At 40.3% G+C, this 15339-nt stretch overlaps 1 protein-coding gene across 3 annotated transcripts in view; it reads right to left on the bottom strand.

Annotated features, from left to right (window-relative positions):
• DOCK2 (dedicator of cytokinesis 2) overlaps positions 1-15339 on the bottom strand; it is a 495629-nt gene that overhangs the window by 440503 nt on the left and 39787 nt on the right. For all 3 annotated transcript variants that reach the window (XM_037906215.2, XM_043520976.1, XM_043520978.1), the window contains exons 3-6: positions 9848-9888; positions 4149-4204; positions 3670-3766; positions 2636-2784 (exon numbers count right to left, since the gene is read on the bottom strand). In XM_037906215.2, coding sequence (XP_037762143.1) covers positions 2636-2784; positions 3670-3766; positions 4149-4204; positions 9848-9888 — 343 coding nt within the window. The remainder of the gene's footprint in view (positions 1-2635; positions 2785-3669; positions 3767-4148; positions 4205-9847; positions 9889-15339) is intronic.

Genomic DNA, 15339 nt, shown 5'->3' with positions numbered 1-15339 from the left:
ACTCCACACTCTCACCATAGGGTGTGTCTTCCGTATATAGAAATCTGCCCCCTTCCAGGTTCTATCTTGTTCTTAGAGCCCTGCTCTCTTTGGAACAAACACAGTCTGTGCCCCAGCACTATTTTTCTGGCACCCCAGCAACCCCCAGTGACCCATTCTGCCCCTAGCACCTCCTCACTCCTCTTTTGTGCCCACAGCAATTCATCACTCCCCCCTCTCAGACGGGCACCCTCCACCCCCAACACCTGAGCCTCCCCCAGGGCCGACAGATTTAAATTCAAAATGTTAAATTACCAATTGTCATTGTGATTTCAATCAGCAAGCAGGGAACCTTGACTTAAATTATTGATTTTAATCAGCTTCTGCACTTGTACTTTTTAGTTATTTTCCGAAGGAAAGGTTGATTCTCATTAGTTGGGAATCATTGAAACATTATTTGTGACTAACGACAGTCTTTACACTACATTTGATGCTTCTTTTTGCTAACCAGGACAACGCACTATATCGATACACATTTATCTAGGCAATTGTATAGCTTACCTTATTTTATTCAGATGCTTTTTTTTACGTTTTTATTATGTTAAACAATGGTGAATGGTGTATTTCTTATTTACTACATGATTTAATTTCTTTCCTGTGATTTATGTTAAGCTTATTTGGATGGAAATGCAAATTCAATTAAAACGTAAAACAACATTTTAAAATGTTAAGTAAAACTATCATAAGAGTGCTAGATAGTTTAGTATTTTTTTTCTTAAACATGTTTTTCATTTAAAAATGATTATACAAAGGAATTATTATCTTTAGTTAATGAATTGAACTCAGTGTCTGGTCACCATGAACTCAGTGTCTGGTCACCATGTCCTTCAAGATTTTAAAAGTGTTAGATGTCATCCTCTCACACCTAGTATTTATTTATATATTGTAAGAAGAAAACAAGCTTTCCTGCTTTTTCAACTTCCAGTTCGTTTCTTAACTTTGAATGAATAAGTCATTGAATTGAACCAGTTAAACAGAATAAAAAGAAGAAAATATTCTCTCTGCACCTGCATCATGTTTCCGTTGAGTCTACAGATGGTAGAGGATTTGAAGCTGGAGTGGGGGCAGGGTTTTAAGAGCTCCAGTTAATGTCAACATAAAACACCACCATCTACTTTGACAAAAGCAACTGAAATATCAATTGAAAAAAACCTTTCCTCCGAATTAAATCGGAGCTCGTGAGATACATTTGTGAAAATGTCTGATTCAGACATTAATTACTCATGCTTTGTACTTTTGTGTCGTTTACTCAAGCCTTGTGAATGCACAATTTGCCTTCAGGGATCATTAAGTCCATTATTCATCAATTTGAAACCTTTGTTATGCTACATTGTATCTCAGATGATCCAGCTCCATGTACTATCCCCAAACTAACATGTTCAGACCTAAGTGGAAAACTGCTGAATATGTTTATATTAAAAGCGAAACCCATGTAAGCTCCTGGGTAGACTCAGGAGAAACGTGGTCCAGTGGTAACCAGCAGTGTCTGAATCAGAACGGGGTCTCACTCCGTAAATGAAAACAAGCTACCTTGAGCAAAACCACCTCTTTCCCTACAAAAAATAGCTTTCCCCCATCTGAACCGGAGGGCAATTTAATCCCTGATTCTGTGGGTACAATCACTGTAGGCTAGGTACACATTTCCCTGGCACCTAATGTCAGCTGTGTAAGTTACAGTAAATGCAGGCCACAGAGAGCCCATAATGTTCAGTCACACAGAGAGACTGGAACTGCCACTACCAGAGCCATTTGCAACAGTTCAAGGTACAAGTAATCGACAGAGGCAAAAAAAGTCTGTCACCCAATAATGGAAACTGGTTTGCAAAGCTCACTCGCATCTCAGGCAAGGCAACACCACTCAGCTCTGCCCTGTACTGCTCTGTGCTTGCCAGTTGAGCTATGCTGTGGTGACTCTGAATCAATGAGAAGCAATCAAAGTATTAGTGAAGCTACCATCAAACCCACAGATGTTTCACTTGTGTTACCAGGTTCCCAAACAGACTCAATCTCAATGCACTTGGCCTGGAAACTTCAAAATTCTTTTTTTCCCCTCTCATCACCTTCGTCAGGATTTTGTTCACTTCAGGTTCTTATAGTTTACCCATGACCATCATATTTCAGCACCCTTGTTCAGGGGGCAGCATGGTATTACAACCATCAGGTATCTTGTATGGGACTGGAGCTTGCCTTTGTTTGTGAGGCATGTGTGAAGATGTTCAGATTGAATATATTAAGTGGATATGAATATGAGTGACAACTGCCCAACCTAGAACTGATCCTTCCAATATGCTATGTGTCTGCATAAGCAACAGAGATCATGCATCCTGAAAAGTTTGATTCCAAACAGGGGAGCAGCTGAAAATTCTGGATGGCCCTGTTCAAGAAAGGATGACCATGACTGCAAGGGACCATGGAGTCTGCTGCTGCAGCAGGAATCGTTGGGGAGTGGTCTGACAAAAAGGATGGGTAGGCACCCAATTTTCACCAGGTAGGGACATAGAAGCAGGGAAAATTTGCCCCCAACTCTATAGCAGTGACATGTCTGAAAATAAAGTAGTTGTTCCCAGTACTAGTTTAGCACAAGGAAAACACTTACTTGTTGCCATAGTCAATTTTGGACGTGACTTTCTGTTTGAGTTCTTTCAATTCATCTTTAGGCAGTGTTCCCGATAGAAGCTGTGACCTCCACTCCATTAGGTCGTACATCATAGATTGCATCTGCTTGAACCGCTCTTTTTTGTTTGTCTGAAATACAAAATGTTCACCTTTAAGGGCTTGGTTTCATTTCAGCTTCCTACATTGTCCTTCATTGTGTGTACTAGGCATTCAATTCAAAATAGTTTAACCTCTACATTGCTAAGGGTTCAAAGCCCAGGGATGGTAATTGTGTGATTTGGTGGCCGTTAGGAGTAGTTTTGTTTTGTGCATTTTACAGTGTTATTTAAAGGGTACTCATTGTGCAGGAGAAGAAAGCCCCAGCTAGAGAACTGGAATAAGGAAGGTGATATTACATCTGTATCCTGCACTGGTCAGACCAATATCTGGATGATATTCGGAAGAGGGTCTTGAATCGAGGTCTCACACATCGAAAGTGAGTGTCCTAACAAATTGGCTATTCTCGTCTTTACCCATCTGATCCCCCCCCCGTCTGCAAAAAGCTCTATCCTGGCTCAGAGAAACCTTCCCAACAAACAAGTGTCAGTTTTGAGAATTTACCATTTTCAGACAAAAAAAGTTTATTGCAAGTTTCCTGATCAGTTCTCCTTGCTTCCTCCTCCTTGAAGCGCAGGCCAAATATGTTATGCAAAATGAGCCAGACACAGGAGACTAATTAGCTAATAGTATGAAGTTTGACTACTTCTAAGCAACAATTATAAGACATATCTTTTATTTTAATACTACTGGAGAACACTGTATTGATCCAAATACTCAGATGAAGAAATCACTTCTTAATTAAATCTTCTCTCAAATCCCGCCTTGTACTCCAGAAATAAAACAAAGGGAATTACAATGACAGCTTGATACATATAAATAAACCTATTTAACATGCAAATGTAGCATCCCTGGATCCCAAGCGTTTTTCTTGCCAATCTGGCATCTAATTTTAGTCAGGCAAAAACTTCCCCTCACCACATAGAGTTGTTTCCAAATGCTGCCCCATTCCCATAGTGTAGTGGTAACTTCTTGCACCAATGGAATTTCAGCAGGTACGATGTTCTCTGTATTTCTAAGTAGAGGGGGAAAAGTGACAAATTAACATAACTAAAACCTAACAAACCAACTGTGACGTATTTGTCACTTAATGTCCTAGAACTTATTTCTTAGACAGTGATGATCCTTCCATTAGGAAGACAAAGTGACTATTAATACCTACGTTCTCGGTCTCCTTAGCTTGTATAGTTAAAACAAACCAGACATTTTTATTCCTTTTTAATGGGATTGCAAGTGTGTTCACAATTCAGTTATTCCATTCCCACTTCCCAACTAATAAAAGCTCAGTATAAACTGAAGAGTCATGTTACAAGTAGATATCTACTTTCATTTTAGATAGAAGCAGTCTAAAATTCATTAATGTCAGTTAACCATATGCAACAATGACAATGAAATACCTTTTCTTTTCAACAGTAACTTCTTTGATGTGGATAAAAGATTTAGGAAATATTCCCTATTGGAAACAAAACCAAAAACACACATTTGTCATTCTACTCCAATGTTTCTTAAAACAATAAATTCAAGTTATTCCAAAACACTAAACCATGCCATTAACATAGTGATTTCCCTTGTTTATTAACCATAGAAATCATACCATAAATGTGTCTTGAAGTCCTCCAACTATGGTGATGTACTATAAATGGACATTTTCCCTTTATACATCAATCCTGCTTCTCCTTAAGGCAGTTGTGTGCAATTTGTACTGTGCCACAAAGACTTCCTACTGCAAGACACTAAGTAAGTATCTGTAGTCACCCCTCCTGCCCAAGAGGCTCACAAGGCTTCCAGGAAGTAAACAAGTAATTATTTATGTGAACTGTGAACTCTGATAAATATTGTTTGGTTACAACCGGATATTTTTAAGAGATTACAAGTTTGGTTGATAAGGTAATAGTGCTGAAGTGAACACTTAGATTTATGGAAGTCAATTGACTTGGTACTGTACGAAATTTTGATTCAACTAGAATGATACATTTTGAGACCGGTCAGTTAGTCAGTGTTCAATCCACTCTGTGTGTTATGTTCATTTTTCTAATTGTAAACCAAGGTGGTCAGGGACACAATACCATACTCCAGGTGTACCTAAACTTCCAGCTACTGGAAGTTGGGACTAAACGACAAGAGATGGATCACTCAGAATTCCACTCTTCTGTTCATTCCCTCTGGAGGATCTGGTACCGGCCACTGTGAGAGACTGGATACTGGGCTAGATGGACCATTGGTCTTACCCAGCATAGCCTTTCTTAAAAGGGGAATCATTATCAAGCTGGTGTGTTTTGGGGAGGGATCCTGAAGGGGTTGCTTTTGATCCTATACTATTTAACCTTTTCATCAGTAATCTGGAAGAAAAAGCAAATTATCGATAAAGGTTGCATGTGACAAAGATTGGCAGAATGGTAAATAATGACCAGTCACTGACACAGAGTAATCTGAATTGCTTGGTAAGCAAGGGTCCAGCAACATGCATTTTAAGACCGACAGATGTAAAAAGTCATACCCTAGGAACAAAGAAAATAGGCCATCCTCACAAGACTCTTTATCCTGGGACACACTGGATTTTGAAAAAGACTTGGCTGTCATGGTGGATAATCAGCTCAACACAAGCTCCCGGAGCAATGCTGTGGCCACAGAAGAGCTAATGTGATCCTTGGATTTATGAACACAGACATCTCGAGTAGGAAGGCTATATTATATCTGTATTTGGCACTGGTGCAACTGCTACTGGAATCACATGTTCAGATCTAGAGTCCACAATTCTGGAAGGATGTTGATAAATAGGAGAGGGTTCTCCATTCCTATGAACATCAGGATTGGATTTATTCTATAAAATATGCTCTAGTTCAGTCAAGTCCTGTAGCTCACGTTATACAAGCAGTCAAACTAGACCACCACAATGATCCCTTCAGTATTTAAAATTCATCTATAAACATAATCTGGACAAGATCAATAATGTTAGTGGGCTGAGGGAAACAGCCGAAAGAACTGGTAGAATATATAATCAGCACTTCCATTTAAGTGAAGGAGCAACAGTCTGAAGGGAAGACAATGACCTAGTGGACCCAATCACCTCTGCCCAATAAACGGCTTTTGTGACAAGTAGCCCGTCCCTACCACCCTACAAAATGTCGAGCTCACAGTGTGGGGCTAGGGCTGTGAGGGGTGTGAAGGGTTTCTTGAATGAAACCGAAAGAGCTTCCCTTCCTTACACTTTGTGGATAAAGGAAGCCATTTAATCTGACCATATGCCTTCTACACCCACAACCAGATGTGCCCACAAACGACCAAGATATCAGTAATGCCTAGCAAGATGCCAGGCACATGCTGTAGCAAGAGATTTTTTCCTCAAAAAACAGATTTGATTTTCTTATCGCTAATTGACCTCTGCAGACAACTGCTGAGCAGGCAAGGTTAGTTCATGTGATACATATCCTCAAGGAACCTTTGACTCTCTCAGTTTGGTCTTTCGAGGAAGCAAAGCTGCTGATATGCCCAGATATGGTAACAGAGCTAGGATTTCTTTGGACTTTAAGTGATTACAGCCAGCACAACATCTGTGACTGACATCAAATGTAGCCTAATATATTCCAGCGGTTAAGCCTTTCAGACTTTCCTGGGAACACCCTTTAATTTCAAATGGCTCTCGCTCTAGATTTCATCTTGGAGATTTACTAAAAATGTTTTAAACTTCTGGAACATATTTGGCTATATTTGAGGTGTCAGTCACAGACGACGTGCTGGCTTTCTATATCACAGCTCTCTTGCCCAGTGATTGGCTCAAGCTGGCAATTGAAGTTGTTACCTGCCTGATTTTCATACTACACACGTCAAGTAATGGAACCTCATCTGGTGCCTTTTCTGCAGGGTATGTCCTGATAGTTAACCTCTTTTTTGAAGGTGGTGGAGGATGAATACATTCATCAGTGTTTCTTGGTCCTTTTGTTTCATTGGGAAGCTCTCATGATACTACATAGCGGAGTCTCCAGCACACTTAACTGTGCAGGTTTCTGAATTTACAAAACAGGTTACATACAAAAATCTACATTAAAGAAAGTTGAGGTCTCAGTTTCAAATATAAGGAAGTGCTAGCATTAAGTTTGCTCATGCAAGCTCAGTTAGGCACCTCTACACATACCTTATGACAAACTGCCCCCACGTCACATAGCAAGTCTGTGGCAGTGTGTAATATACTGTTCAATATCCCCCCAACTTAATGAATATTCATTTTAATACGCACATTTTGGTGAATTAGTTATACAACATTTGGAAGAAAAAGACAGCCATATACAATTCCTTTGGGGTTTAATGCTCAACACAAGAGAGTCTGTTTGGGTACAAAGAATGGAGAGAGCAAACAAACCTCGCAAACTGTTTAAGAAACATTCCTTGCTGAATTCAGAATATTTTAGGCAAATAGTTCAAGTGCAGCTGGATGAAAATTTTCAGTGACCCGAATTTCAAAAAGGGTAAGGATGAGTAAGTGGCTAGTTCTGGTCTATGTTTTAAAAGCAGGATTTTCAGGTTCACTTTAATCTGTTAAATCATTATCAGAGTGAAGGACTAATTGCAACAGCAACTCCTGGGGCAGGAGAAGCTTCAAAAAGGGAGCAGCTCAAATGTCAGGGGGGTGTGGGGATGGGGAGAAAGAAGAGTAACTCTGCTTCCTCACCTTGATCCAGACAACACAGATGCAGATAGCAGCCTATTCTCTTCATGAAGATTCTGCTGAGGTACTGCTATTGCCCCAGCAGGCATCACCTCCTGCTCTTGATACAATACCTGAGCATTGGAGGGCCCGCCATGGTACCTGCAACAGCTAGTAATGGAACCAGGGGAGTCAGGTGCCCTACACATCTGTTAGCATCATTATTTTTAGTGCTTAGTACCACGAGGAATGTGAATAAATAGATTCTACATATTTATAAAGAAAACAGCATTTGCACTGATACCATAACTGACACAGGACTTCAGTGACTCAGCCAGAGGGTAGGGGGTCTATTACAGGAGTGAGTGGGTGAGGTTCTGTGGCCTGCGATGTGCAGGAGGTCAGACGAGATGATCACAATGGTCCCTGCTGACCTTAGAGTCTATAATACTCACTTGCTTAAAACATGACACCACGAGAACTTTAATAAAAGAAAATCAAACCTATAGGACTCTGGTAAGTTTTATATAATACCTTTAACTTGGATCTCACCCGCCAACTGAGTAATTCATTTCTCAGCTTAAGATTCTTTCTTTCGGTATTTGTAAAACAATTTACAAGATGCTTAATCTAAGAACATTAAAGTTGTAATTATGTCCATGTAAACAGATCACAGAGCCGTAAGTAAATAGATGGTAAAGATGCAAATCTGTTCCAGTTCTGGTGGAGCCAAGCAGCAGACACGTTTAAGTCATTCACATATACTAATCTGCACACAGGGCAAAATGTTCTCAGCAAATTTGAAGAAACAAGGGTAGAGATATATGCTGCTCAAGTTTGATTTCATTGTAGGTGATGGATCCCCCTGCCTGAGAATAGCTAAAATTATTGCCCACAGACTGCCTTGACCAGAAGTCACAAGGAAGTGTGCTAAACCAGCTGCATACTCAGGATACATGAAGTGAGATTTAGACCAAAAGTGGGTGCATTGGGAAGCAAAGACAAATACTAAAAAGCTTAACTAGTAGATGAAGGAGAGTAACAGATGATAAACTAAACACTTACTTCATAGTAACACCCAATCAAGATGGCCTATTGACTGAAACTGCAGGCTCAATGCTGAATCTTATATCCATGGATCAATCTGTTCAGGGGAGGTGGGTAAGGTGTCTTCCATACTTTTTAAAAGTATCCCCTGATCCTCAAGCATCCTCCTGCGAGTGGCTATACAGGATTTTTGTCCCCTTTCCCCAGACTAACAAGATTATGCATTTCCTTTATAATAGCTTTTGCCATTTTAGTGTGCACTTGGATCCACAGAAAGTATTAACAGCATAATTAGTTTTCAGTGACTGAAACATGCCCCTCCTAGGGACTGTAGTTTTGAAACTTGTTAAGAACATGATGATCAGGCTATTCAGAGCAGTGAAAATAGGACAAGAATTAGACCCTGTTAAGAAGGTCCTCCATGGATTTTGGTTAGGTATTTATATTAAATGACCCAAACATCTCTTTACTGACACTAGGAATGTCCTACTTGGATATATTCATTTTCTGTGATAGCTATGTTCCAAAACTTTTGTACATCTGCAGGTAGTGCTGATCACATTTACAAATATTGTATCTCTCTTGCAATATTGACTACTGCTCCCTAGTAGTCTGCACGGTGTTTTATCTGAATAGAGGACTTATTTAAAAAAAAAAAATCTGTGTTATCCTCCACTCAAACCCCCAAATAAACTTTTCCATCTCTTTGACAAATTCAATACAAATCAAGTAAACCTCTAGGTATCTTTTACTGAACTCAGGTTCTTGAGTAGGTCAAATGACAAGTTAACACGTTCCCGTTATGACTTCCTGCAAGGTTATGTTTGAATTCACAGCACAATGAAAGTTGAAGTTAACACAGTAACTACAAGCCAACTGTTTATAATACAGTACCTCCCAGAGGAGCTCAGATTCTAACTCTGAAGCATCCACATTGAGAAACATGTGCAAGCCACCAAAACAATCACAGTTTAAGGCTTGCACTGTCATACCTAGCCAATAACTTGAAGCTTGATAGGAGTTTATATTGAATCTGGGTTTCGGAATGTTTGGAACAAATGATAAAGCATTTACAATATTTTATAATTTTGCAATAAATTTACTTTAATCGAGTATTTCAGGTCATATTTTCATCAGCGCTTTTGACCTGGAAGCACAGCAGTTTTTTTCTCTTTGATCTGTTTTGCACAATCCTCTCTTCTCTTCATATTTAAGAACAAGTTTCAGATCAAATCCTTTTCACCTTACCAACCTTGTAGAGTCCCACTGAACTAAAACAGAATGAGATGGTTGAACTAACTGATCAGATTTTGATTCTTTGACAGCTCTGAAATAAACTAACACCAAGAAGCAAAATTGTTTCTTTTTAGCATAAAATCTTACAAAGCATGTAAAGTACAACCTTACCTCGAACCCTTTGTGTCTTACTAGGTATCCCTTGTACCAATCTGAAAAATCGAGACGAGAACAGAACTCAGTACAATGGAATACTTGCATAAATGGCACAAAAATAAATTCATATGATGCGTTTATTATTTTACATGCAATGATAATAAATACTGGAAAGTAACAGCAAAGCATATTCAAAGATTAAATATAGTACATCTAAAAATGTAAGTCTCTAAATTTCTTGTGTTTAGACAAAACCAAAAGTGTGGGGCAGAAAGCACCTATTAGAGTAACTCCCCTTGTATGAATTTGGATCAATATTTGTTCACCCTGTATTTACAGGATAGGACACATCCTGTACTCCCAACCCATTTATTCCTTTCTATGAGTGTAAATATCCAAGTGTAGCATATCAAGGCCCATTTACACCGTATGTAGGAATTAAACATAAAACTTGCAAATCTGATCCCTTTGTGGATCTTAATCTTTCATTAATGATACCATTTCCACCCATGATCCCTTCATGTAAGCACTGAAAATTATGACCCGAGAAAAATATCTGCAAAAGACACACAAAAAAAGTTGTAGTGAGTTTTAGTTTCTTTCGAGCAAGAAGAATAAAAGCTGTTCTTTTCTCACGAGTGGCTTTACACGTAGGCATATATAATAGAAAAACCACAACTCTGAGCTCAACACAAAGCTATGAAGTGCTAAATATATCTAACGCAAGCCAGTAAAATTAAACCAAAAGGAGTCAAAACAACATGCATTTACTTCTACCTCCATTCCAAGTCTGCTTCTCTAGCTGGATTTATTTGGTCTGTAACACTAGTCAGATTTTTCCCCTCATACCATGGTTTTAATGCCTTCTCCCTACTTGACCTTAAGCTTACTTCCTACTGGCATCGTTTCTCTTGATTGGTAGTTTCTGTTCTGTTCTTCTCTGCTATCTTCCTTCTTGTAAATCCCTTCTTCACTCATTTCTGATCTATTAAACTTTTACATGTATTGATGCATATAGTAATGCTATTTATAACTATTTTAATCTGCATTTACTCAAAGCAGCTTGTATTATGTACAGAGAGACGTTCTGCTCTCATCTAACAAATTATTTTTAAAGCAACCCATTAAGTTTTCAGACTTTTGGGTCTAGTCTAGTATGTTCCCAGTGAACCAGGTAATCTAGGTCACCACAATTCCCAAGATTTGATTTACTTCACCTCTGTCATTACTCAGATGAAGATGTGACCTATGAATTTCTGGTTACTGGATACTGACAGTTACTGGTTACTGGATACTGACAAAAAGAAAAGGAGTACTTGTGGCACCTTAGAGACTAACCAGTTTATTTGAGCATGAGCTTTCGTGAGCTACAGCTCACTTCATCGGATGCATAGCATATCGTGGAAACTGCAGAAGACATTATATACGCACACAGACCATGAAACAAAACTTCCTCCCACCCCACTCCCCTGCTGGCAACAGCTTATCTAAAGTGATCATCAAGTAGAGCCATTTACAGCACAAATCCAGGTTTTCTCACCCTTCCCCCCCCACATACACACATACAAACTCACTCTCCTGCTGGCAACAGCCCATCCCCCTTTGAAACCCCTCTTTATAATGCGCATGATAATCAAGGTGGGTCACCTCCAGCACTAATCCAGGTTTTCTCACCCCCCCCACACCCCCCCCCTTCCAAAAACCACACACACAAACTCATTCTCCTGCTGGCAACAGCTCATCTTACAATGTGCACAGCAATAATCCAAGTTTAACCAGAACGTCTTGGGGGGGGGGGGGGTTTGCAGGAAAAAAACAAGGGGAGACAGGCTACCTTGCATAATGACTTAGCCACTCCCAGTCTCTATTCAAGCCCAAATTAATAGTATCCAATTTGCAAATGAATTCCAATTCAGCAGTTTCTCGCTGGAGTCTGGATTTGAAGTTTTTTTGCTTTAAGATAGCGACCCTCATGTCTGTGATTGCGTGACCAGAGAGATTGAAGTGTTCTCCGACTGGTTTATGAATGTTATAATTCTTGACATCTGATTTGTGTCCATTTATTCTTTTACGTAGAGACTGTCCAGTTTGACCAATGTACATGGCAGAGGGGCATTGCTGGCACATGATGGCATATATCACATTGGTGGATGTGCAGGTGAACGAGCCTCTGATAGTGTGGCTGATGTTGTTAGGCCCTGTGATGGTGTCCCCTGAACAGATATGTGGGCACAGTTGGCAACGGGCTTTGTTGCAAGGATAGGTTCCTGGGCTAGTGGTTCTGTTGTGTGGTATGTGGTTGTTGGGGAGTATTCGCTTCAGGTTGGGGGGCTGTCTGTAGGCAAGGACTGGCCTTTCTCCCAAGATTTGTGAGAGTGTTGGGTCATCCTTCAGGATAGGTTGTAGATCCTTAATAATGCGTTGGAGGGGTTTTAGTTGGGGGCTGAAGGTGACGGCTAGTGGCGTTCTGTTATTTTCTTTGTTAGGCCTGTCCTGTAGTAGGTGACTTCTGGGAACTCTTCCACTAGCCGTCACCTTCAGCCCCCAACTAAAACCCCTCCAACGCATTATTAAGGATCTACAACCTATCCTGAAGGATGACCCAACACTCTCACAAATCTTGGGAGAAAGGCCAGTCCTTGCCTACAGACAGCCCCCCAACCTGAAGCGAATACTCCCCAACAACCACATACCACACAACAGAACCACTAGCCCAGGAACCTATCCTTGCAACAAAGCCCGTTGCCAACTGTGCCCACATATCTATTCAGGGGACACCATCACAGGGCCTAACAACATCAGCCACACTATCAGAGGCTCGTTCACCTGCACATCCACCAATGTGATATATGCCATCATGTGCCAGCAATGCCCCTCTGCCATGTACATTGGTCAAACTGGACAGTCTCTACGTAAAAGAATAAATGGACACAAATCAGATGTCAAGAATTATAACATTCATAAACCAGTCGGAGAACACTTCAATCTCTCTGGTCACGCAATCACAGACATGAGGGTCGCTATCTTAAAGCAAAAAAACTTCAAATCCAGACTCCAGCGAGAAACTGCTGAATTGGAATTCATTTGCAAATTGGATACTATTAATTTGGGCTTGAATAGAGACTGGGAGTGGCTAAGTCATTATGCAAGGTAGCCTGTCTCCCCTTGTTTTTTTCCTGCAAACCCCCCCCCCCCCAAGACGTTCTGGTTAAACTTGGATTATTGCTGTGCACATTGTAAGATGAGCTGTTGCCAGCAGGAGAATGAGTTTGTGTGTGTGGTTTTTGGAAGGGGGGGGTGGGGGGGGGGGTGAGAAAACCTGGATTAGTGCTGGAGGTGACCCACCTTGATTATCATGCGCATTATAAAGAGGGGTTTCAAAGGGGGATGGGCTGTTGCCAGCAGGAGAGTGAGTTTGTATGTGTGTGGGGGGGGGGGGGGCGGGGAAGGGTGAGAAAACCTGGATTTGTGCTGTAAATGGCTCTACTTGATGATCACTTTAGATAAGCTGTTGCCAGCGGGGGAGTGGGGTGGGAGGAAGTTTTGTTTCATGGTCTCTGTGTGTATATAATGTCTTCTGCAGTTTCCACGATATGCTATGCATCCGATGAAGTGAGCTGTAGCTCACGAAAGCTCATGCTCAAATAAACTGGTTAGTCTCTAAGGTGCCACAAGTACTCCTTTTCTTTTTACGAATACAGACTAACACGGCTGTTACTCTGAAATCTGGATACTGACAAGTATGCCCCACCCACTGCTAAACATCAAAACTGTGTAGCTATTGTAAGAAGAACTAACCGTGAAGACTTCCGATATGCAGCTGAATGAAATAAACAAAACAGGATGGCCAAACATACTACAAGAGCAATATAGCAGAAATCAATAGAGACAGGTACTGAGGCAATACAAGGCATAGTAACATCTTCACATTCTAAACCAACTATTAATCACACGGCTCTCAAACATTCAATCACTCCCAACAAAGTACAAAAAGCAAGTCTTCTGTGCACTCGTTGCTTAAAAAAAAAAGTCTTCCGAGGCCTGATATTTGACAGGAAGCATCAAATACACAGAGCTAGAGTGAGGACTTTGAGAAATGCAGGACTATCATGGAGGTTTTACTCAATTCGTCAGCATGAGACTCATTCTCTTTTCATCAAAATAAATAAATAAATAATAAATAAAAGCAGAATTTCATCTTGCACTTGTAATAAAAAAGGGCGTGCCCCATTTCTACCAAAATAAAGTTGGGATGGGACTTTGCAAGTAGTTTGGAACTTAAATGTTATGCTGTAATACAATTTGAAATGTATACAACAAAAGAGATCTATGCCACCACCCTCAACGAAAAGCATACTACAAGTCATGGTATATCTGGCAGAGATAAACTGGGCCCACTGAGCTTTGAAAGCGGCTTTGTCCAAATATGCCCCAATCCTGCTATCTCATTGACACAAACAGGCCCATACGCTCATATGGAGCCCCTCTAATATGCATGGGATTCTGTCTGGTTATGATGCACATCAGACAGCAGGCCACAGCTGGTTACTAATTGTCTGTCTTAACTATTTCACAGAGCTGTGAATAGCCAGGATATGAAGCCAAAATGATTTCCCTGGCCCTCTTTTCTTAAGATGTAGTAGAAATTGGTCTCACTATGAAAAATTCCCCACAAATACTTCATTTCTTGTTTTGAATTGCATTAAGACGTATTAACCTACAACCCTGTGAACATAACAAGTAGGGGTCACAAAGGGGTGCTATTGGCTTCTAGCACAGAAGACGTCAGGGCCAGCGCATATTAGCTGCTAGTTCACATGCTCCACTACAGAAAGGTTTGCAGATCTCCATACAAAGCACTCCTGTTGTCAACAGCAACACTCCTACTCTTGTAACTAAGCTACTAAATAAAAAAAATTAGAAGCAGCAATATTCTAGTGCTCAATTTAGTTGCCATCTTTAAAACAAAGGTTCAAGAGAGGAATTTTTGTAAGCGCTTAGTGCCGATGTAACTCTGCTCTGATAGTACACAATGACCATTTTACCACTGAGTGCAACAGAATTAGACCAACACTGAGCAGTTCTGAATATCCCACCCTAAATCTAAAACTGAGTAAAGTAATTGTACATAATCTACATGCCCGTTTACAACAGTATGCAAGAAAACGCCATTTCATGCATTATTCATCACTGTTGTGCACAGTCGCCATGACTGCACACCATCATATGCAGGTTCTACATGAGCTTTTTTGTATATGCGATTTAGGCAAAGTCTGCATTACAGATGCATGTATATAAGAGTAAACAAATCTGTTTCTCCACACACACACACTTTTTATTGCTTATCAACTACAATTTGCAGTAGGATATAGCTTTCAAAAATCTCTGGAATAAGACTAACTTCCTCACTTACACAATACGGAAGACTCCACTTCCCTCATTGAGCAACTGTTTTGAGAAGACCACAAATTTCACAGCAACTCGAGGGCTGAGTGTTTTAAAATTTA

The sequence above is a fragment of the Chelonia mydas genome, chromosome 8 (assembly GCF_015237465.2).
Source record: "Chelonia mydas isolate rCheMyd1 chromosome 8, rCheMyd1.pri.v2, whole genome shotgun sequence".
Lineage (NCBI taxonomy): Eukaryota > Metazoa > Chordata > Testudines > Cheloniidae > Chelonia > Chelonia mydas.
The sequence above is the reverse complement of the archived record's forward strand: the minus strand, read 5'-3'. Positions and strand labels throughout refer to the sequence as shown.